Raw genomic sequence first — 21,106 nt, forward strand, 5'->3', positions numbered from 1 at the left:
ATGGGCAGGCTTATTAAGAATCACTGGGCGAGGCTCATTGTCCTCTCGGCAGCAATGTGTACGTACCCAGATTGGAGGGGATTCTTAGGAGGTGTGGCGGGACAGGACAGAATGCTGACACAAACATGCAGACCAAATCGCTGCCGCGGTGGAAGGGTACTTCTGGCCCAAGATATTTTGGGATTTCATCACCAAGACGCTCGATCCGGCCGTCAAACCGATACCAGTACTTCAGACCATCAATCTTGTCTTCGGCATCGTCCTCCTCGCATGGGAGTGGCCTCTCGGCTTCCTCGCCGGCTCCAGCTTCCACCGCAGTCTCGAAGCGCGCCTCGCTTTCCTGCCGCTGACCGCCCTCGCCGCCGCGCTCATGTACCAGGGCACGAATGCCGCCATTTACCAGGTCATTGGGTTGGGGGTCTACTTTTGGGCGTACAGTGAAGGAGAGGTATGTTTTGATCGGACGTACTTGGTTTTTGAGTTACGTGCTGACTGGTTCAACAGATGATTTGCGCAAAGCCGTGGACTCTGCCGCAAAGGACCGCGCGTGGGCGTGTCTAGATGGACACACTCACGTATTACCCCTGTCTATATCCACTCGTGGTGTGAATACTCGATGCCGCCAACACCTCTTACGCCTCTACCTCACGACCTCGCCACGTCGCCTCGATTGATCATTTCAGCCGCTCCAGCAAGACACACCAGTCACGATAATCACCAAACGAGGAACGTGGTCCAGAGTGAGAGAGGAGGAGAAGAGAGAAACCGTACATATGGCATCAACAACCGAAAATATGCATTCCTATTCTTAGATGGCGATCTGAAAGCGCTTTATTGTTTCGTTTCTGTATTTCTTTCCCATATACCATGACTTTTCCTTTCATTTCAGCATTACGACGACTCACCCTATGGTGCAAGGAAGAGGAGGAAGTCTCAGCATGGCGAGCGTGGCGTTGCGTTGTTATTTGATGGTGTCGGGGGAGACGGGGCAACTACAGACACTGGGCTAGTGGTTTGCCCCGGACTCAGGACGGGGACACTCGGGCAAGGCCGGAGGGGAGGATGTGGCTCGGGCTAAGGGGGATAGCAGCGGTACTGGTTCTATGCCTCAATTGTGGTTGCAAGGAAACTGGTTCTCTGAAGGCTCGGGTGGCAGGAAGCAATAGTGCTTGTGCATAATCCAAACGCAGTCAAGCCATTGCTTTCACATTTCACAATTGCCCTCACACTTGCTCAGTTTTTGGTATGCTTTGTTGTGCACCTTGCGATTCAGGAGCATTCATGGGGCTCCTCGGCTGTCAAACTTGGCTCTTGGGAAAGGGGGGATGCTACTGTCGTACCCAAAACCAAAACACGCCTGAAACCCAAAAAGGCCCAAGCCATCATCACGACAAGGACACCACCTCGTAAACTTGACTCGATTTTTGACAAGGTCCATCCTTCGTTCAACACAGCCAAATTCTCCATCCAAAAAAGCCGATCAAAGTTCTAGAACCGTGAACAGCCTGGGAGCTCCCAGCAAAGCTTCCATAACCCGCCACTCAAAGAGTCAGTCAACAGTCAAACTCAAAACTCAACAACCATGCACGTCAGCAACCAAACCAGAAATATTTACCTAACCAATCTAAAAATGGGCCCTCTTCCAAGTAGGCACGTAGGCTGGCTTCCTGGCGGTAGACGACACACGGTCCGCGCTGCACGAAGCGCCCAAACGAACGAGTCACAAGCCGGAGTCACCCACCTCGCGCGGAAAGGTCAGCCTCTCACACGATCCGAAGCGAAAAAACCCAGAGACAGCCAGTAAGCCAGTGAGCCAGCCCCACCGAATCAACGCCAAGTCTGTCTCACCTGGGAGGAATCCGGTGGGGGCTCTGTCTCAGATCAGGAAAGGGCGGGCACCGGCACACAGTCACGTGGCGCTTGGCGGCTAACTGAGTGTCCCGTTGCCGTTGCCAAGGCAGAGTTCCCGCTTTTCGTCCGTCCGAGACAAAACGTCCGGGTGGTGCCAGAACAAACCGTAGGCCGTCCTGGTGTGAGACGGATCACCACCGGGTGCAACAAGCGCATTGCGATTTGAGCCACTCGGAAAAGCAAAGATGTGCACAGTAGGTAGGTATGGAGGCACTCATGTCGTGTTACAACTATGGAAAAAAAAGAGTTACCGCCCCACGAAGGGGGGCCAGACAGGCCCGGATCGACCGAAGATCGCCCGCCTCATCGACCGGCCGACTTCCCGATCGCACTCCGTCTCTGGAGGAATTCGAGACCCCGACTTGTCATATCAAACTCCCGCCCCGTCTGCGTCATCCACATAACCCCTTCACGGCTATCCGATCCGATCGATGAATCACCCGTCACCCTTTTTGCGGCGCCCTGATGCAGAACAAAACTTCCGATCGTCTGTGATCAGGGTCCGGGATTGGGGTGGGTGCGCAGCCGTGACTACCCCCAGGCTTCACACGCCTCCTTAGCGGGTGATGTAGGTCCCGTTGGAGTCATTCTTGCGGCCTTGACGCTCTTGCATCTGCAGATCGTATCGGTTAGCTTGGATTCTTTGCTGTCCACGGTGGTGTTGTGCTGTCTGATGGAATGAATCACGGCCGCCACGTCGGCAGACAAGGTAGGGCAAGGCAGGGTAAGATAATGCAAAGCAAAGCAAGGCATGACAAAGCGAGCGCCGCGGCTGCTATGCGTCTAAATCCACCACTAGATTGATGGCTGGATTGATGGCTCGGTGATCTGGTCCGATCTGCGGCGCGGCCTCCCGCTTGGCGGCGCGGCCACCGAGAGCGGCCGGCGAAGGTCCAATGCCGTGTGTGTGGGTGTGTATGAGCGAGGCTCAGCAAGGGCAGGCCGTTTCGCGAGACGCCCGGCCGCCCGCTCGTACCCGCTGTCATACCCAGCCCTGCTGGCGGCCGGCCTTGCGGGTTCACCGAACACCGAGAACAGGCCGGCCGCGCAAGCGTGTACAACACCAATCGCCAATTGCCAATGATCATCATAGGCGCGACGGGAAAGGGAGGAGGAAAGAAGGAAGATGTGTTGTTGGGCGGGTGGAACAGGAACGAGAAGAGTGGTCATACCTCAAACTCCTGCATGCTCCCCTTCTCCAGGATTTGGAGCACGGCCTCGTCGTCCTTGGAGGTGCCGAACTCGTTCTCGAGCATCGCATTCGACGCGCCCTCGAGCAAGCCTTGAGCGCCCTGCCTGTTACGCCATCCTCGTCAGCATACCGTATTCTACCCCTCCCGAACTCAACATTATTGCGTCATCACTCTCCTCCCCCGCCTTGCCAAACCCCGAGTCCCACCACTCACAACGGATAACGGGATCTAGGCGGGTAGGAGGAGGTAGGAGATGCGCAAGAAAGCATAGCAAAGCCGAGTAAAGCAAAAACATACCTGTGCGTAGTAAACACCTTGAACGACGACACGACCTGGGCGAGCGGCACCGTCTTGTCGCCCAGCCACTTCTGGTAATCCTCGGAACTGTCCAGGAAGACGATGAAGTCGTCGTCGTTGGTGCCCTTGTAGTGGACCTTGAGGCGGTTGGCTTCTCCGCGGGCCATGTTGGATGTAGGTGAGGCTTGTGGTGCGTGTGTGATGGGGCGTTTGAGGGTTGGTGTCACTCGTGAGATGTCGAGTGGTTCGTCTTGGTCGTGGGGAAATCCGTTGGTTGTGTGTAAGTGGAAGTGGAAGTGGAAGTGGAAGTTTGGTGTTGTTGCTTTGAAGAAAGATCGCTTTTATCGCTGGCAAGATCAAATCGAGGTATTCTTATGAGAGTCAAGCCTAGTATGCTTTCAATAGAAGTTTTTTGTTGCTGTCGTGTGCTCAATGCCTTCATAAATAAAGGAGGAGGGGCAGGGCAGGGTGTTGACGTCATAAATCCAGCGTGACGATGAGGTGCACCAAAACCCCGCTTACACGGCCACCCAATCAAGCACTGTATGGATTGCTGCAGCACCGCCCCGAATTGGCATCTTTCTACCATGTTCTGTCTAGGAGAATCCAGGTATAGTTGGCTTTACCGTGACTTTACCGCAACCTTGATCAGCGTAATAATAATGCAAGCTGCGTTAAACCGCGCGAGCCGCCGGAGAAACGGCACTGACACTGCGACACTGCTTGGCTGAGCGAAACAGTGCCCCCTTGAGAACCTGACAATCTATTCACACAGTCCCCGGGCAGATCCGCAACTCCATCGCTTCCACTGCACACCACGTTCCTGCAGCAAGCTGCCCCTTTGACGTCACAGCCCGGCAGAGTCGGCCAGCAAGCGGATCGGAGCATCCCGAAAGATCTTAATACCAACCAGCTAATTTGTTTACAAACCCCTGCCTACCTACGTCGTATACTCCACGGCCAATCCACAAACCAAGCCTCGAACGAGGTGTTGCTCGGCCTTCCCTGCCCAATACCGAGGTATGCGGTGTGTTCTCTTCATCGATGCGTTCAATCCCAGCGCAATTAAGTATACATTTAGTGTTACCAAAAGCCAAAACCATCTCTGAACCCCGTAGGGTGCCATAATCCCCATCCCGTGTACCTTAAACATGAAGGAAAGAAGGAGAGTGATAGAGAGGGGTATCAAAAGCTGACCTATCCTTTACTTTTCACCCAAACCACCCCAGTCCCAATTGTGAAAGCCACCCGAAGTCTTCACCACGCAACCATCCGAGTTCCAACCGTGAAAGTCACCCCCAAGTTCCAGACGTGAAAAACAATACAATTCCAACAATGCAAACCACCCGAGTCCCGACACCACACCCCATCCCCTAACTCCCCAACCCACCCCAAAAACATACACAGTAGTAATTCAACACCCCCCCTGGCGAAACAAGCTCCGAAACCCCTCCGCCACAGCCTCTCGCCGTCGCACACCAGCCTGAGCCAATTTCTTCCCCGAAAACCTCAACGACCTCGACCTCGGAGACGCGGCCTTGCCCTTCCCACTCCCCTCTGACACCGGCAGCGGCAGCGACCCCGGCGGCGGCACCGGCGGCGGCTCCCGTCCCAGAACTCTCCCACCACCACCACCACCACCACCACCACTCCCGTTAGCACACCCCTCTGACACCGGCAGCGGCAGCGGTACCAGCGGCGGCACCGGCGGCGGCTCCCGTCCCAGAACCCTCCCACCACCACCACCACCACCACCACCACCGCCACTCCCGTTAGCACACCCCTCTGACACCGGCAGCGGCAGCGGTACCAGCGGCGGCACCGGCGGCGGCTCCCGCCCCAGAACCCTCCCACCAGCACCAGCACCACCACCACCACTACCACCACCACTGCCCCCATTAGCACCCCCCTGAGGCTTCCCAGACGGGCCCAGCCCCAACAACCCCGAAGCCGACATCTCGCCCAGGTACGAGCGCTGCAGGCTCGGCCGCTCGCCCGGCGCCTGGGCCTGGGCCTGGCCCTGTCGCTCCGCCTTCCCCTCCGCTTCCGCCTTCCCTTCCTCCTCCCCGCGCCAGCCCGGCTCGTCCGGCGCCAAGGCGCGCCGCGGTTGTTGTTGCGGGGCTGTGGTTGCGGCTATGGTTGTGCCTGTGGTTGTGCCTGTGGTTGTGGCTGCGGCTGCGGCTGCGGTGGCGGCTGCGCGACGGCGGCGGCAGCGGATCATCTCCAGCCCCTCGGCGTCGACGTCGCAATCAGCATCGCCGTTAAGGGTGCCGGGCGGGCCTGGCTCGGATGTTGATGTAGCGGGGGCGGTGGTGGTGATGATGGTTTCGGTGCGCGGCCGTCCCGCCGGTGGGGGGTTTGTGGGGTCTCCCGCGCCTGTAGGGGCCTTTGCCTTTCCCCTTTTCGCAGGGCAGTGCGCGCTCTCGGCGGTAGCCGCGGCGGCGGGAGTGCCACTCTTCTCCTTCTGTGGCTGGTTCTGGTTCTGGTTGTGCAGGCTCGCAAAGCTGGCCGAGCGCCGGCTGAAGCTGCCGGTGATGCTGACAGCGCTCAGTTTGCGCATCATGGACGACGCCGAGGCCCGGACTAGGTGCTCGCTCCTGGAGCGGGCCGTCATCCCGGGGAAGGGCAGAACGTCGCGGGTCCACACGTCCGAGAGCAAGGCCTCGAGCCGCGCCCGCTCGGCCCGGGCCGGCGCTAACACCGGGACGCGGCTGTTTGTGGTGAGGAGCGACTGCGACCGGTTGATTGGTGTGTTGCTGTCAGAGTCCGTCGGATTCTCCCTCGTGGCGCTGGTGTCTCGGAGAATGACTTGATAGAGGGGGGTTTTGGGACTGATGGTGCTTGCTCGGTGTATGGATATTCTTCTAGCAATGGTTCCTGTCCTGGTCAGCAGAACCCGCATCTTAATTTACGGTTCATAGGGAACATACCTGGTTGTCTAAAGACAGCCCCTAGAGACTTGATATTTAGCGTGAGAAAACTAAAAATGTCCGGTTGCTCCTTGTCCTGGTCTTCAGAACTCGCTGCTTGGCTGCTGCTCAGTCGCGCTCGCCACTCCAACTCCTCCTTTGGGGAGCATGCAGTCAAGATCAGCTCGTACAGTTGGTAGTTGGATAAGAATACAATCTTCCAAGAATGTAACACCGAGTGGCATTGGAGCCCTGCGTGTGTGGTAAGCATGGCTCCTGGCATCGTCGGAATGGTGCAATCTTACCTCGGCCATTATCAGCTTCTTCTACTCTGAGGTTGACTAACGGGATACAGGCTTGGATTGTGTAGACATGATCGATCCTGCCAACCGTCGCGAGGCAAAGCCAATCACGGTACAAGAGGGCGACCATGTACTGCCCACTGGCGCCGTCCTTGGTCTGCCAGCAGACGTGGAGGGCGCCGCAAAGTCGCAGATGGCCAAACGACCGGATGCGGTTCCTTGAGGCCGCGTCCAGCTGCTATTTCCTGTTAGCGTAGCCAGGAACAACCGCACGGTATCCATACCCGGTCTGGAAAGGCAAGTCGGTCTTGAAGAATCCACGTCTTCTCAAGGGCCAACTTGGTGCGAGAATCGTTCGTGGCTCGGTTGATCTCGGTAGTGGCTTCACGAAGCCTGGCGAGCGTGCTTTCAACCTCCATGTGCGAATAGGGGCAGTCAATCACAGGGGTGTGCTTCAACAACTCCAAGAAGAGCAGCGGATATTTGCACACGCGTTGAATTGGCTATTCTGGGTTAACCGAGAGCTCGTCCCCGGCCGAATCTGGCTTACCTTGACAAGCAGGTCGCATATCGTAAGAGCTTTCTTCGAATGGCCGTCGCGGCTCTCGGCGGAGCTCAGGGACGCGGCTAGGATCTCGAGCCCCTTTTGATACGAGGCCCAGCCCGGCATTGTGCGATGTGCCGCAGCAACATCTTTGGTCATCAACTCATACTTTGCGCCATACTCTTCGTAAATGAAGAAGCGGTTCATCTACCAGTTAGCGCGACGGTTAGCATGCCGTCCGGGACCCGGGCTAGTTGTGCGCAAGCACCTACCCTCTTCAAGAAGATCTTTGCGACCTCAGCTGCCGCTTGAGGCTCGGCCACCGCCCCCGGAGCATCCTTCAGCCATGAAGCGCGATCTTTCCCCTCCGGCACAGCATCCAGACCCTTCCAATGGCGGTGGCCACGAGTTGAAGAGCTTGACTCAGTTTGTTGTTGGATGGGAAGACCTGGTTGCGTGTATTCTGAATTCGGCAAGACCCAACGTAACTCTCTGAGAAGTTCCTCGTGAAGCTCTACTATGTCGGTCAAATTTTGGTTAACAGATGAGCGCAGTCCTGGGGGTGTGGTGGGCAAAGAAGCAAGGATCGTGACGTAGACCTATACAGTGTCAGAGTCCGTCGATTGACTTCACCTAAACACAAACCTACGTTCATCAAGAAGCGCACGTCGCCGACGTAGGCTTCCTCGGTGCTTATCAACTCCTCTAATATACGGCGCCTCTGCAAGGCACGCTCGATAACGGCCGAATCCACGGGTGCTTGGGCCTCGGGAAAATAACTCTCCTCGGAAAGCCGCTGCCCGGAGACGGAAGCCGTGCTACTGCGCTCCGTTCTCGGGGCTCGCGATGACCGGATCGTGGTCTTCCGTGAACGCGTCAGCAAGCTGAGGCCGGTCATGGATATGCTGGCGCTTTTTGCTGCTGTAACAAAGGCGAAGGACGAGTCGGAAGACGAGTGCCTGTGATGGGTGGACCCCCGGTCCGACGCCTCACGAAGCCAGGGGGCGAGGCTGCCGTCGTAGCCCAACATTTCCTGCTGCCGCAACACGCGTTTGTGCAACGTCTTCATCCATTTTTGGAAGGGCTTGGCCGGACGCGGCCTCGGTTGACAGTGGAGTTGGCCGGCTGGCGTTTCGTTGCAGAGGAAGTATTCCTCCTTCTCCGTATCCTCCTTCTCCGTATCCTCCTTCTCCGTATCCTCCTTCTCCGTATCCTCCTCCTCTTCAGGACGCGTTGCAAGGGTATCATCTCGCCAATATCCATCTTCAACGGGCCCCTTGTCCGCCATGCCGCTACCGCCTACTTGCAGGGCCCGAGACTTCGCATCTTCGGGCTGCTGCGGACCGGTGGAGGAGCCGGAGAAAGCGAGGGTTGAGAAGGGGGATCCAGAATCGACACTCACGAAGTGCATCATGGACGATTGGAAGCAGATATGGAATATCTAGAATCGGGTGCGTTCCTGTAACACACGCAACGAGCAGGACCTGCCTCCCGATTCAAAGCATAGTAGATAGAAAAGAATAATACCAAGCCCAAACACGCACCTCGGAGTCGGTGTTGGTGCCGGGTTCAACGAGAGGCTAGGTGGGGAGAAGGGAAGGAACAGAAACGGGTCAGGTCTAAGCTCGAACTTGGCCGAGATGCCATGCGGTTCATGTACCCCAATGTCGAGTAAGTGGTCGGCAGGAAGGAGGGAGGACCCCGGGAATGGCTCCCCGCCTCCTTCTCGATCTTGCCCTACTGGGAAGCGGGTGGAATATGGATGACGGGACCTCGAAGAAGAAAACATGGGATGAGACTTCATGTGGGGTATGACGGGAAGCCACGACCGGACTATGTCCTGCTGGTGACGGACAATTACTCGATGCATCGAGTCAGCGCACTGGTCAAAAAGAAAAAGGCTTGGCTCATCATTGGGGCGTTATCCGGACTGCCACGACCCTACCGGACCCGGGCAGCCACGTCGTGAGGCCGATTGGATCCCGATCGTGTTTGGGCAGCAGCATCCATGACGACGCAGACGGATAAGGTGACGCCTAGCTCAGTATCGTCTGCTCGGTACTTAGTCAGTATGCAATAACTCCTTCATCTCGAGAGAATATGTACTTGAACTTGCCTCGAACTTGCCTCGAACTTGCCTCGAACTTGCCTCGAACTTGCCTCGAACTTCCATTCGGGAAATCCGTCGTGCAGTCTTTCTCCCGACACAGTATATCCTTGATCCATCTTTTGTTTGTGCTCGTCGTGACTGTTCTGGCATTTTCCAGCTCCGGATTAGGGAGACAGGACGGATAACACAATCTTGGATTCGAGCCGGGGACAGAGACGCCTTCTGGAATGTTGGTTATTAAGGACGGGAGGTGGAAGGAATCACCCGACCTACGAATATCTCTCAGAGTTTTCGGGTAAGGTACCTGACTCTGGGTTCAGGCGGTTTCTTGGCGGTGCAGGCCTTCCAGGTTCGTGGTGGATGTCCATACCCAACTTCAGGGCTACCCCAGGCCCCTGAACATCCCGCCGGATCGGGACGTTTCACAGGCCTTGCCCCTCCATCTATTGGCCCAGGTCGGGAGCTGTCCCCTCTGAAGCGACCCCGCGCCGCGCATGCCAGCTGCCGAACGCGTCATTTGCGGCAGGCTGCAGGTGATTTGAGACTCCGACCCGTCGCCTCCATCGTTTTTCCTTGACTTCCAAGACGATGAACTTGGTATACCCATCCTGGTCTGGAATGAGTTCGCAGCTAGAGCCATGAATACACTTCACGCACCCACCGTCCCTTCGGGGCCGACCACGGCCCCCACCGCAAACGGAAATGCGACCCAGCTCACCATCGCTGAGCTCCAGCGGAAGAAGGACATGGTCGAGGGGGAGCTCAAAGCGCTCGGCGGCGTGCTTGATTCCGTTTGTGCCACACACCAATTCGCAGCCAGGGAGCGGCGAACGGCTAACAAAGGCTACAGCACGGTGTTGACATGAACACCAACCTTCTCACTCCGGATGGGTTTCCTCGAGCCGATATTGATGTGGCGCAAAGTATGGGGGCAGCGTCGTTGAGATCCTTGGAACGGGCATACTAACCGCCACAGTTCGGACTACGAGAGCACGCATCATCCACCTCCGAAACGACTGGAAGGATCTGATGGGGATCATCGAGAAGCGACTGCACGAGCACTTTGCGAGCCTCGAGGACGGCGATGACGAAGTTACAGCCCCTGCTGGCGCCGACACCTCTCTCCCGAGAGACTCGGTGCCTGAGACGCCTGACCAACCCTTTGCCAAGGTCAATTCGGTGGTGGACAACAGCCCGGCCGCGGCCGCGGGCCTCCAGCCCGGCGACCTGATCCGCAACTTTGGCTACGTGAACGTGGAAAACCACGACGGCCTAAAGAAGGTGGCAGAATGTGTTCAAGGAAACGAAGGGGTAAGGCAATGACATTCCGCCACGTCCGTGTGGGGGGACTGGCTGACACGGCTAACGAAACCGCAGCAAAACATCCTCGTGAAGGTGTCGAGAAGCGGTGGGGGCTCCAGGCCCCAGGAACTTCGGTTGACATTGACACCGAGGCGCGACTGGGGTGGGAGAGGGATGCTTGGTTGCCATATCCTGCCGCTCTAAGCTGAGCTGACCCGGCCGTGGTTGGTGGTTCAGCTCGCGAACATGCTGCGAACAGGCGACATACAGCCTGTTAGGCTCCGGCTGCTTGGGCCAAAATCGTGGCCCTGCGGCAGCCCCCACTCCGGTCTAAGACATGGCCTTTGGACCGCGTTCTCTGCGGGTTATTGGGCGGAGTAGGTGATGAAGAATGCCTGGTATTACGGGAGTGAGAGGACAAAGGTCCCAGAAAGAGATCCCAATCTTGGCCATTGACAACTTTGACGCATCAATAAGGCAGCAAAATCCTGCTAATCATGGATGAGCAATCGATGACAACTTTGACGCATCCACGAGCCCTTTGGGCACTGATTGTAGCTGGTGGCAAACTTTTTTTTTTTTTTTTTTTTTTTTTTTTGGACGCCTCTCTCGTTGTAAATGATGAATAATCTGTGAGGAGTACCGGATATGTTTGCGCAGGTCGGGGTGCATAAAGCTGGGTGGGCGGCGAACTTTCGACAGTTGAAAGCTCCCATTCATTGCCTTTGAAAGTCGGCCTTGGAGCAACCGAAAAACGGCAGAAAGCAAAAGACCCTCCAGTTCCTTCCAAGAAGCTCCTTTTGACGCACGGGCCAATCTGTCACGTGCACAAATCACCCCGCCGCCAACGAGTTTTTCGTCAAGGCTGCTGTGGTTCCGAGCCAGCTGCCTTTTGAAAACAACATCACCCCCCCCAGGCGCCACTCATTCTTGCAACCCGACCACAACCACATCTCCCTACGGTCTCCATAAGCCGAAAAAGTGCGTACCATCCTCGTTCTCCGGTCGCTTTTCCTCGACGATTTCACTCTCGGCTTCTACAAAAGCCCCTCCTTTGCGTCGCAAAGCTAACGTGGGCTTCCCAGACTTGATTTCCTCGACCTATTAATAAACACATCAACCACACAACATGGCGGCTCCTCAAGAGATCCCGACCTTCAAGCTGGTCCTTGTCGGCGATGGTGGTACCGGCAAGGTGAGTTTGATGGTGCTAGCCGTTGACGGCGCCCTCGATCGCGACCTCTTTCACGCTGACTGCGGGGTCGCGAATGGGCGTCGATATGATCCGATTCTTGCTAATACCGTCTTTTCTTAGACCACCTTCGTCAAGCGCCACTTGACTGGTGAATTCGAGAAGAAGTACATGGCCACCTTGGGTGTTGAGGTTCACCCTCTCGGTTTCAGCACCGTAAGTCGCTCCCGCCGAGCGTGCGATTCGTACCGTGACGGCCCGACGCTAAGCAACGCTACAGAACTTCGGTCAGATCCAGTTCGATGTGTGGGACACTGCGGGCCAGGAGAAGTTCGGCGGTCTCCGTGACGGCTACTACATCAACGGCCAATGCGGCATCATCATGTTCGATGTCACTTCCCGCATCACCTACAAGAACGTCCCCAACTGGCACCGTATGTATACGACAACAAAACAAGAGCACGCCGGGCTTGCCGCTAACGGAGTATGCAGGTGACCTCGTCCGTGTCTGCGAGAATGTCCCCATCGTTCTCTGCGGCAACAAGGTCGATGTCAAGGAGCGTAAGGTGAAGGCCAAGACCATCACCTTCCACCGCAAGAAGAACCTGCAGTACTACGATATCTCGGCCAAGTCCAACTACAACTTCGAGAAGCCCTTCCTCTGGCTCGCCCGCAAGCTTGTTGGCAACGCTAGTCTGGTATGTTTGCTTTTGGACACTCGTCTTCGGACTCAAAGCACTGAGGACTGAAACTGATGACGCAACTAGGACTTCGTTGCCGCCCCTGCCCTGGCCCCCGCCACAGCGGAGGTCAACGCAGAACTTCAGAAACAGTATGAGCAGGAGCTCGCATTGGCGGCCCAGGCCCCCCTGCCCGACGATGATGATGACATTTGAGCGGCTCCGGACGGGATAGCTCGGTCGGGTACACTAGGGGTGGTTTAGGATTGGTAATGCCCGTTATGAAAGGATAAGACGCATCTTCCGAGGCACGCGCAGATGGCATTACAGGCATTTGGGACGGGCATCGGGGGAATCACGTTTGGTATTGGCGGATGAGGGACGACATCAACTCGGGATCTCGATGGAGGGATTGGAGCGGCGGCCGGCATGATTTTCTTTGGTTTGGTTGACCCCAGAAGCAACTCAACCAAATACGCAAGCTTAGATCTGAACAACATTGCTGCATAAATTGCGGCGCTAGGTAGATCAATATGAGACGTCAGTCTCGCAAAAGCAGCTCCAGCTCGCCGCATTTTCCAAATTTGAGAATCACATCGTGTTTACGCATCTTTTCGTGGCTCAGCTGCTTCGCCAGATTTGGGCTTCAAGGCGGTGAAGCCCCGCTGTGGGACATAAGCATCATGACATCAATGGGGGAGGCGACTCGGGCGGGCGCTCGCTCTCCCTTATTTTTGCTTGGTCAGCACACATGGAGAAGAGCAGGCTTGGCAGACCTGTTCGTCTTGCCAAGAGCAATTGGAGCCGGTTGGCCCAGAAACCAGTGAGTGACAAACACTTCGGGCTCTCTCACACCTCTCCTCACATAAGATCCGAGGACATACTGTGGGAATATACTAGAGATGCATCGAGGTACGGTCATGCCATCTTGACATCATGTTGACGTTGAGGGTAGTTACACAGTAGATGTATTGAAATACAAACATGCAACCTCATTTTCGCCCCGGTAAATAGGTGTTCGAAACCCTTATTTCTCTTTCCAGGCTAGCAGGATTATTACGGCATAACACAAAGTGATATAATACAGTATAACTTGCTCCCGCTCTAACCTCGATTCTGGATCTTGGGGAGGTACATGCGGGAGTACGCGCCCAGCGCCATCACCGGAAAGTAGAGTTTATAATTGGGGTAGCCGATCATGCTGGTAAGGTACGGAAGCGTTAGACATGGGTTACTTGCACAGTAGTAAGCCATTAATGGGAGCAGAAGCACTTACCAAGTTCTGTTGAAGACGCCCTCCACGCCCTCTTGAAGCCACTCGCCACTTGGTTGCTGCCGGTCGGCGATGAGCTATTGGGGTGTTAGTCAGGACGGAAAAGAAGGATGGAGGAGAGCGAGAGAGTGAGGAGAAACAGACGCACCTTCAGGCCCCGCTCGATGGGCTCCGGATCGGGATAGCCAGCATGCATGAGCGCCATGACAGCCCACGCGGTGTTGACGACCTGGCTGGTCTCGTGCTCGACGTAGCGCTTCTCCACGCAGGACGAGTAGTGCTCGCCCCAGCCGCCGTCGTCGCGCTGCCTGGCCAGCAAAAAGGCGCACGCCCGGCGCACCTCCTCGCTGGAGCCGTGCTGCAGGCCGCGCGCCTCGAAGGCCTGCACGGCGAATAAGGTCGCGTACGTGAAGCAGATGGCCCACGAGCCGTACCAGGCGCCGTCGGGCCGCTGGCGCGCCGCCACGAAGGCCGCGGCCCGCCGCATGGCCGCCTCGACGTCGCGGGCCCGGTGGCCCGGCAGGTGGGCGCGGAAGCGGGCCAGCGCGGTGAGCACGGCCGTCGTGCACTCGACGTACGAGTACTCGATCATGATGTCGTCGAACACCTCGGCCGGGTTGAGGTGCTCGAGCAGGCGCGAGCCGCGCGTCCGCTCGTAGCTGCCGAAGCCGCCGTCGCCGTTCTGCATCCGCAGCAGCGTGTCGACGCAGTCGCCCAGCCGCGCGTCGCTGATCAGCGCCGGGAACCCGCACTCCTTCTGCAGCATCAGCACCGCCTTGAGCCCCTCGGCCGCGCAGTCCGACACCACGTAGCCGTTGCTCTTGGTGCTGAACGGCCACCCGCCCTTGCGCCCCTGGCGGAAGGGGTCGTCGAGGTCGTCGCGCAGCTGCGTGATGTCGAGGAAGTGGTGCGCCTTGCTCAGGGATTCGCGCACGACCGGGTCATCCGCAAGCCCGGCCTCGACCGCCGCCTGCACTGCGAAGGCTGTGTCCCACAATTGCACGCCGTTGGTGCCGCCGCTGGTCATGCCGTCCGGGCCCAGCCAGAGGTACACGGCGAGGCGCTCGCGGTGGCGGCGTAGGCGCTCCGAGTCCGGGCCGTCTTCGTACAGGGCGCACACCATGTGGAAGGCCTTGTTGACGGGCGCGAGGCAGTTGAAGTCGGTGTTGCGCTCTTCCTGCCGCATCAGCTCGCCCACACGGCGGTTGGCCATGCGCAGGAGCCAGCGCGGGCGGAGGTAGTTGCACCAGAATGCTAGGATGGAGAAGAGGAAGACCAGGAGGCCGGATACGGAGCGGATGGTGTCGGACGGCGCCGCCGTGTTGCGGTGACGGCGGAAGTCGACGGTCGAATACGGCGCCGTGTAGATCTCCTCCCGGATCTCGGCGAGCAGGTCATCTAGGGGCACCGTGCAGCGGTTTGACCAGAGATACGAGGTTGGGAGATACACCACGCGGCATTGTACCCACCACCGCGAAGGGTGGAATGGGAGCCAGGATGGGAGGAGCCTTAGAACGAAGGTTAGCAAGCTGTGCTATTATCATACTCTCCATCTTCACCGACACGGGGTTGTTGGCTCTCACCAAAGATCAACAGGGATGCAATTCACGCCATCCCACTCATACAAGTTCAAGCACGAAAGCCAAATCTTGCCCCATTGCGGCAGACCAGTCGCACCACCTACAACACCGTCAGCAAACCCCACCACACCACACCCACCCACCCACTCACTCCGAGTACACAATAGGCTAGTAACTCACCCAACGCCAACAAACACTCCCTCGCCCGCTCCGCCAGGGGATGGCCCCTCTCCATCCCCAACAACCGCAACATAACATAATACAGCGCCGTCGCGAACACGGTCGAGCGGCCCTCGAGGTGCAGGCCCCAGCCGCCGTCGGGGTTGGCGCGGCGGGCCAGGTAGCGCGTCATCTCGACGCGCCAGGCGGCCGGCACGGGCGTGCGCGTCACGTACATGGCAAACACCAGCCCGGGAAGCAGGAAGCTCGGCCCGCCGTAGTCGCACGCCCAGTGCCCTTCGGGGAGCTGCAGGTGGGTGAGGAAGTGGAAGCCATCGAGGGCGGGTTGGGTGAAGGGGGATTTGGGGTTTGCTGCTGCTGGCGATGTTGATGGGGTTGGTGGTTTGGTGGTGTTATTGTTGTGGGATGGGGGCGTTGGTGTTGATGATGGCGATGTCAACCCGAGGAGGTACCGCTCTGCAAAGGTCTGTGGTCGCGTGCTGCCATTGGAGACTTCCTTGTCATCGAGGTAACGCCATTCATGGTCCCCTTCGTGACTGTGAAGACGCCAGCGGGTGAGGTCGGTCGCGGGGAGATGGAATTGCTTTCCCATCTTTTCTCGACTGATGCTCTCAAGGGGAAATGCAAGAAGGGAACTCTCTCAAAATATCCGAACCTCCCATTTTATGGTGATTTTCATGTGATTAAGTTGTGATTGGAGAAAAGGGATTCAGGAGGATGATTCCGAGCCTTGGCAAACGTGAGAAGTGGCCGGCACTGGCCGGGTCTAATCTCTCAAGGGATGTTGGTCCGTTGGTTGACTGTAGCATGTACGTACAGATACATAACTTACGTGTACATATCGCATAGTAAGCGCTGGTCAAGTGCCTATGCAATTACAAGCATTCACCAACACGCTGCTGAACCTGGCACGTCCGCTCTTGCACCTTCCTTGTCAGCCGTCGCAAGTTACCTACCTAAGATTTCAGTTAAATTCTCACTCAACTGGTGAGCGTACTCCATTTGATTTGCTGGAGTGCGGCGACCTGCCTTCTGTTTTGAATCCCCACATAGATATTAGAGAAACGAGAAAAACACTGGACAACTCACTTCCAGTATGACCACAATCTCTAAACTCAGGGACTTTCTAAACGTAATACGGCGTACTATTTTATTTATTATTATTAGTAGTAGTAGTAATATTATTATTTAATTCCGCACCCCTTTTTCCCGAGAACAATTGCTTTTCTCTGACCGGCATAACACCTCCTCGGATCCGTCAAAGGCGACCTCACCAACATCACAGCACCCCCTTATTTCCTCGCCCCGTCGTCTGTGACCGAGCTCGGGGCTTGTTGGGTAGAGCGACCGTCGTTGTTTGTGGCACCCGATCTAGACTCCGATCCGGAGCTGCGCTCTCTCCTCGTGCTCAAATGGATTCTCGCCAGCCTCAAACACCAGCTCTACGTCGACGGGGCGCCTCGTCAGCCTCCTAAACCACTGGCGTCCACAAGCGCTCGAGCTAGCCTCAAGCTTGGACCGGGAGAAGTAGCAGCACCTAGCCCACGGCAGCGGTAGCAACCTCGAAACCCTCGCGCACTCGGCCGCCAGCCGCGGAGCATCCCGACTGCGACAAGGCCACCTCTGCTTCGCGCGCTCGGTCAAGCAGCAGTGGGTCCGCAAGACGAGCTTCCTGATCGAGATCTCGGTCGGGGCCGTGGCGGGCCTGCTGATCGGCCTGTCGCTGTACCAGCTGCAGGGCATGCACTTCCAGGGCGCCTACCACACGCCCCTGACCATCCTCTCCAGCGCGCTCAACTACACGCTCGTGCCGCAGGTCGGGCTGCTTTGTAGCTTGGCGATTGGGCTCGCGGCGGCCGCGCCGGGGGTCAAGACTTTTGGGGAGGAGAGTAGGTTGTTTTTTGTTTTGTTGTCATCGCTTCAGGGGGCTCAGAGTGGACTGAAGATTGAGAAATGCTAAGTAAATAGCTAACATCTCTGACTATCAGAACAAATCTACTGGCGCGAGGCGAGCTCCGGGCACTCGCGGCTGGCGTACTACGTGGGCAAGGTGCTGGCGACGTTGCCGCGGCTGGGCATCTCGGCGATGCACTTCACGACCTTCTACTGCGTGCTGGCGACGCCGTGGATGCCCTTCTGGAGCATGTTCCTGACCAACCTGCTGTACTTCTACTGCATCTACGGCCTGGCCTCCATCATGTCCGTGCTCGTCCGGCGCGAGGACGGGCCGCTGATGGCCATGATCGTTAGTTTGATTATCGGTGTCTTTGGCGGGTACGGCCCGCCCCTGTACCTGGTCAAGGAGTGGCATCTCGAGTGGCTGTGGCGGTTGTGTCCCGGGGTAAGTCGGATGTGGCTATTCCTTACCCGTGCATGCATGTTCAGCGCGTATACTCTCTCTCCTCTTTCCGCAGGTGTGGCTAACCGAGGCCTACTTCGATAAACACTTGGCTATAATGAGCCACCTGTACGACTTGGATCTCGCTGCGAGTTGGACGGGATATGTACGGGGTCGCTTCGGGATGGATATAGGGTGAGTACATACATCTCTATAAGGGATCTATCATCTCGCTAGGGCGTATAGGTTAATTAACGGTTTAACAATAGCATCCTCCTAGTTATCGGCACCGTTTATCGAGTCATTGCCTTTGGGGGGTTGATATTCCTCAACCGGCCGGGCACGAAGTGAAAAGATTGACGGTTGCTGATGACTTACTACACGGTGAAACCGTGGAACGAGTCGGTGCTTGAATCTTGTTTAATAGTAATGAGGTCTCGGCCAATAGACGACCGGTTCGTTCGATATCTCGTCGCGACTGGCAATATCTTGATTACATTACTTGTCTCCCACTGAAAAAAATACGTTCGACGACGTAATTATGAAATCAGGTGGAAAGGCTTGGAAGTGAGTCCGTTCATTGAATGAAAAGAAGATGCTGCCTGGAGATTGGCGCGTGCTACGAAGACAACTCCAAGCAGCCAATCCGAAACTATGAGTTGATCGACACAATGGTAGACCGTAGAAGACGAGTTTGATAAAGCCGTAGATAACTTGACTTCGACTACCTACCTAGGGAGGTGGAAAGAGCCAGTGCTTAGGGAGCCAGGAATGAGGTGTATCGCGCGCATATCCACTCCTAATTCAGTCAAGCTGCCCGAGCCTGCCAGTGCCTGCCTTCCCAACCGCCGAATTATCCAACAAATGGCATACCGTGCAGATGTGGGCCACCGCTGCCACGTCTTGACCGTGCCTTCTCTTGTTTTGCACGGCCAAATCTGCAGCAACATCCTCCAGTCAGTCACGAATTATGAGCGGGCCCCTTGCATCCAAACCCCCTCTTCGGAGAAGCCTGGGTAGCAAACACATGTCACCGAGATGTGTCGCGTGAAATTTTCTTTTTTTCCTTTTTTGCCCCTTCTCCGCCTATTTCGCTATCCTCCCCCCCTCTCAGCCAACAGGCAAGTTCGCAACCTGTCCGTTCCGTATCCCGTCTACGGCTGGCAACATGTTGATTCTCAACATCGTCCCGAAGCTCCTTCTCATCTTCTCATTCACGCGATGCGTAATAGCTGCAGATTCTGGAGATGACTTCTCCAATAACTTATTCTCCGACCTAGCACCGTACGTCCTGTTAATTATTGCATATTCTAATAATTCCCACGCTCCTGATGCCTATGCTGATAATTTGTGGGTGTGATTAGGCTGCTGTCGCTCTTGGGAGAACAAGTCACCATGCAATTCATGAGCCAAGCGATGGGCTGGGCAGATAACATGATCTTGGCAATGGCCCCCCTGGGCATAATCACTATCATTGTTAGTGCCATTCGGGTTGGTGGTCCCTCGTGGCTCAAGGCTCTCGTTGGAAGAGCCAGGGAGAACCTTGCGGTTGTCGAGGCCAGTCTCATGTCGTCTACCTCCAAGGAAGTTTGTGAGCTCTGGAACGGACAGGCGGTGGTGAGGAGTATGGGAGCAGCTCCCATCCTGGAGTATATGTTCTTGATACCAGACGGATTCCGGGGGGGCGGGGGTGGTCAAATACGTGTCACCAGACCAATACCACTGTTTGCTGCTGTATTAACCGGGTTGCTTGAGGAAAGCCGTAAGTGGTTTAACAACGAGTTAGCATTTCACGAACCTAATCACTCGGATTCTTAGCTTCAACCATCCAAAAACGTGTTCCTCCGGTGCGAAAGGCAGAGGAAGGATCGGCACCCAGCAACTCTCCGTCTATCAGAATGATTGGTACGCAGGGTCGGGATACCGATGCACCGAACATCTCACTCAACATGAACAATCAGTCTGGGACGGGCGGACTACCTTGGGTGGCAGCCCTGGGAACCATACTTCAACTGGGGGTACTTGTATTCTCCGGATTCGCCACTTACCATCCCAGACTGATGTTCCTGAAGGATGACCGCCCTGTTGTCCCTTATGCGTACCCTTGTACCGCAGTCGGCACGCTTCTTCTGGTGTCTGGCATGATGATATGTGCCCATGTCGTGGACAGCAGCACCGAAGAGACGAAGTACCGAGCAGCGCCAGGGTACAGGATCCGGATGGTCTGGCTGCAGAAGTCTGGAACCGTGAGCGACCAGGTCTTTGGTTCCTACGCGATATTTACCAAGGATGATAGCACCGTCTTCATAACGTCAAAACGAGCAGGCAAAAGGGGCAAGCCAACCGGCTCGACGGACAGAGTGATCCAGGGTATGATCGACGCGGTAACCAAGCTACTATATCCGTCTGCCGCATCTCGAGCACGCAGACAGAGCTCTCAAAACAGGACCAAAGCCTCTGCAGAGCAAGGCCACACGGCCATCTTGGCTTCCAAGACTGTCCTCGGCGCGCTGCTGGGCCTCTGCGGTTTTATCGTGCAGTTTATCGGTCTACGAGGAATGCACTGGTCGGCATCGGTTGCCCAGCTCGGCGCTACCCTCGTCATGACTGGTTTCAGGGCTTGGGTTCGTATTGGGCTTGCTAAACCTGCCGAGACAAGACGGCTCGCCCCGGGGTTCGAGGTCGACTGGCTTGTGGCGACACTAGGGGATCCCGACAAGGCGCCTTGGTTGGCTACCTCAGACCGCGAGGAAATCCACAGGGACTGGCGGATCACATCGAGCGTGATTCCCAGTACACTCGAGTGCTATGGAGATCGGGACCATGAGCCTCCTGAATCGAAGGCACACAAACTGATGAAGTTGCGGAGCCGTTTTAGCCATGGTATCACTCGGCATGGCCCGGCATCTGGAGAGGCCGGCGCGCTTGCCAGGGCCATCGAGATTGTGATGGACAAGTTGATCGACCCCAAAGGAGGGGGCGAGTTTATATGGACCCTCGGGGCCCATTACGCAGGATCAGTGGACCATACCATCTATTTTTATTTATTTCACGGCAAGACGTGGAGTGTATGTTTACCGGACATTGAAGCGGCGTTATCGCTGTGGTTATATTCGGCCACCAAACAAGAGGATGGGGCAGCGGGGTGGGATGGCGGCTCAAGCTTACAACTTCTGGGCCCGAGCACGCGGTCCCTCCGTCGAGACCTTCAATGGTGGAATTCCCGTAATGCACCAACCATCATGGAAGTTGAGCTGCATCGTGATAAGACCGTTGGGCACGGGATGGATGGGAT

General features: G+C 56.6%; 7 protein-coding genes across 7 annotated transcripts; 4 read left to right on the forward strand and 3 right to left on the reverse strand.

Moving 5' to 3' along the window:
* B0H64DRAFT_437524 (uncharacterized protein) lies at positions 1–561 on the forward strand (the record flags this gene model as incomplete). Its single annotated transcript, XM_062806260.1, has 3 exons — positions 1–58; positions 132–448; positions 505–561. The coding sequence occupies 3 exons, from the start codon at positions 1–3 to the stop codon at positions 559–561; spliced, it is 432 nt and encodes a 143-aa protein (XP_062663871.1).
* A 1,553-nt stretch (positions 562–2,114) lies between these two features.
* On the reverse strand, positions 2,115–3,913 carry B0H64DRAFT_380711 (ribosome maturation protein). Its single transcript, XM_062802754.1, has 3 exons — positions 3,402–3,913; positions 3,084–3,207; positions 2,115–2,524 (listed from the first exon to the last, which is right to left on the reverse strand). The coding sequence occupies exons 1-3, from the start codon at positions 3,566–3,568 to the stop codon at positions 2,468–2,470; spliced, it is 348 nt and encodes a 115-aa protein (XP_062663872.1). The 5' UTR covers positions 3,569–3,913; the 3' UTR covers positions 2,115–2,467.
* Positions 3,914–4,552: 639 nt separating this feature from the next.
* B0H64DRAFT_13552 (uncharacterized protein) lies at positions 4,553–8,867 on the reverse strand. Its single transcript, XM_062798202.1, has 7 exons — positions 7,806–8,867; positions 7,429–7,755; positions 7,163–7,363; positions 6,897–7,115; positions 6,616–6,850; positions 6,332–6,562; positions 4,553–6,278 (listed from the first exon to the last, which is right to left on the reverse strand). The coding sequence occupies exons 1-7, from the start codon at positions 8,568–8,570 to the stop codon at positions 4,816–4,818; spliced, it is 3,441 nt and encodes a 1,146-aa protein (XP_062663873.1). The 5' UTR covers positions 8,571–8,867; the 3' UTR covers positions 4,553–4,815.
* Positions 8,868–9,756: 889 nt separating this feature from the next.
* On the forward strand, positions 9,757–11,164 carry B0H64DRAFT_380722 (uncharacterized protein). The gene is made up of 4 exons (XM_062802755.1): positions 9,757–10,057; positions 10,117–10,189; positions 10,243–10,577; positions 10,644–11,164. Exons 1-4 carry the CDS (start codon positions 9,905–9,907, stop codon positions 10,770–10,772), a joined length of 690 nt encoding a protein of 229 aa, XP_062663874.1. The 5' UTR covers positions 9,757–9,904; the 3' UTR covers positions 10,773–11,164.
* Positions 11,165–11,450: 286 nt separating this feature from the next.
* Positions 11,451–13,009, forward strand: B0H64DRAFT_380727 (ras family-domain-containing protein). The gene is made up of 5 exons (XM_062802756.1): positions 11,451–11,763; positions 11,884–11,976; positions 12,041–12,194; positions 12,253–12,458; positions 12,528–13,009. Exons 1-5 carry the CDS (start codon positions 11,698–11,700, stop codon positions 12,654–12,656), a joined length of 648 nt encoding a protein of 215 aa, XP_062663875.1. The 5' UTR covers positions 11,451–11,697; the 3' UTR covers positions 12,657–13,009.
* An 80-nt stretch (positions 13,010–13,089) lies between these two features.
* Positions 13,090–16,261, reverse strand: B0H64DRAFT_351912 (terpenoid cyclases/protein prenyltransferase alpha-alpha toroid). The gene is made up of 5 exons (XM_062801478.1): positions 15,474–16,261; positions 15,297–15,393; positions 13,862–15,221; positions 13,717–13,790; positions 13,090–13,641 (listed from the first exon to the last, which is right to left on the reverse strand). Exons 1-5 carry the CDS (start codon positions 16,063–16,065, stop codon positions 13,545–13,547), a joined length of 2,220 nt encoding a protein of 739 aa, XP_062663876.1. The 5' UTR covers positions 16,066–16,261; the 3' UTR covers positions 13,090–13,544.
* Positions 16,262–16,396: 135 nt separating this feature from the next.
* Positions 16,397–18,591, forward strand: B0H64DRAFT_428448 (uncharacterized protein). The gene is made up of 5 exons (XM_062805845.1): positions 16,397–16,935; positions 17,025–17,362; positions 17,462–17,814; positions 17,888–18,006; positions 18,081–18,591. Exons 1-5 carry the CDS (start codon positions 16,886–16,888, stop codon positions 18,160–18,162), a joined length of 942 nt encoding a protein of 313 aa, XP_062663877.1. The 5' UTR covers positions 16,397–16,885; the 3' UTR covers positions 18,163–18,591.
* Positions 18,592–21,106: the final 2,515 nt, after the last annotated feature.

The sequence above is a fragment of the Chaetomium fimeti genome (genome assembly GCF_033439085.1).
Source record: "Chaetomium fimeti strain CBS 168.71 chromosome Unknown B0H64scaffold_1, whole genome shotgun sequence".
Classification (NCBI taxonomy): Eukaryota; Fungi; Ascomycota; class Sordariomycetes; order Sordariales; family Chaetomiaceae; genus Chaetomium; species Chaetomium fimeti.

Coding starts and splice junctions, on each gene's coding strand:
- B0H64DRAFT_351912 (XM_062801478.1), bottom strand. CDS start 16,065: ATGGGAAAGCAATTCCATCTCCCCGCGACCGACCTCACCCGCTGGCGT. Junction 15,222..15,296: donor TGCATCCCTGTTGATCTTTG/GTGAGAGCCAAC, acceptor CTTCGTTCTAAG/GCTCCTCCCATCCTGGCTCC. Junction 13,642..13,716: donor GGCGTCTTCAACAGAACTTG/GTAAGTGCTTCT, acceptor GTACCTTACCAG/CATGATCGGCTACCCCAATT.
- B0H64DRAFT_380722 (XM_062802755.1), top strand. CDS start 9,905: ATGAATACACTTCACGCACCCACCGTCCCTTCGGGGCCGACCACGGCC. Junction 10,058..10,116: donor TCGGCGGCGTGCTTGATTCC/GTTTGTGCCACA, acceptor CAAAGGCTACAG/CACGGTGTTGACATGAACAC. Junction 10,190..10,242: donor CGATATTGATGTGGCGCAAA/GTATGGGGGCAG, acceptor TAACCGCCACAG/TTCGGACTACGAGAGCACGC.
- B0H64DRAFT_380711 (XM_062802754.1), bottom strand. CDS start 3,568: ATGGCCCGCGGAGAAGCCAACCGCCTCAAGGTCCACTACAAGGGCACC. Junction 3,208..3,401: donor AAGGTGTTTACTACGCACAG/GTATGTTTTTGC, acceptor ATGGCGTAACAG/GCAGGGCGCTCAAGGCTTGC. Junction 2,525..3,083: donor GGAGCATGCAGGAGTTTGAG/GTATGACCACTC, acceptor TACGATCTGCAG/ATGCAAGAGCGTCAAGGCCG.
- B0H64DRAFT_428448 (XM_062805845.1), top strand. CDS start 16,886: ATGGATTCTCGCCAGCCTCAAACACCAGCTCTACGTCGACGGGGCGCC. Junction 17,363..17,461: donor CAAGACTTTTGGGGAGGAGA/GTAGGTTGTTTT, acceptor TCTGACTATCAG/AACAAATCTACTGGCGCGAG. Junction 17,815..17,887: donor TGTGGCGGTTGTGTCCCGGG/GTAAGTCGGATG, acceptor CTCTTTCCGCAG/GTGTGGCTAACCGAGGCCTA.
- B0H64DRAFT_380727 (XM_062802756.1), top strand. CDS start 11,698: ATGGCGGCTCCTCAAGAGATCCCGACCTTCAAGCTGGTCCTTGTCGGC. Junction 11,764..11,883: donor GCGATGGTGGTACCGGCAAG/GTGAGTTTGATG, acceptor GTCTTTTCTTAG/ACCACCTTCGTCAAGCGCCA. Junction 12,195..12,252: donor GAACGTCCCCAACTGGCACC/GTATGTATACGA, acceptor CGGAGTATGCAG/GTGACCTCGTCCGTGTCTGC.
- B0H64DRAFT_13552 (XM_062798202.1), bottom strand. CDS start 8,570: ATGATGCACTTCGTGAGTGTCGATTCTGGATCCCCCTTCTCAACCCTC. Junction 6,851..6,896: donor GACTTGCCTTTCCAGACCGG/GTATGGATACCG, acceptor AACAGGAAATAG/CAGCTGGACGCGGCCTCAAG. Junction 6,279..6,331: donor GGCTGTCTTTAGACAACCAG/GTATGTTCCCTA, acceptor TGACCAGGACAG/GAACCATTGCTAGAAGAATA.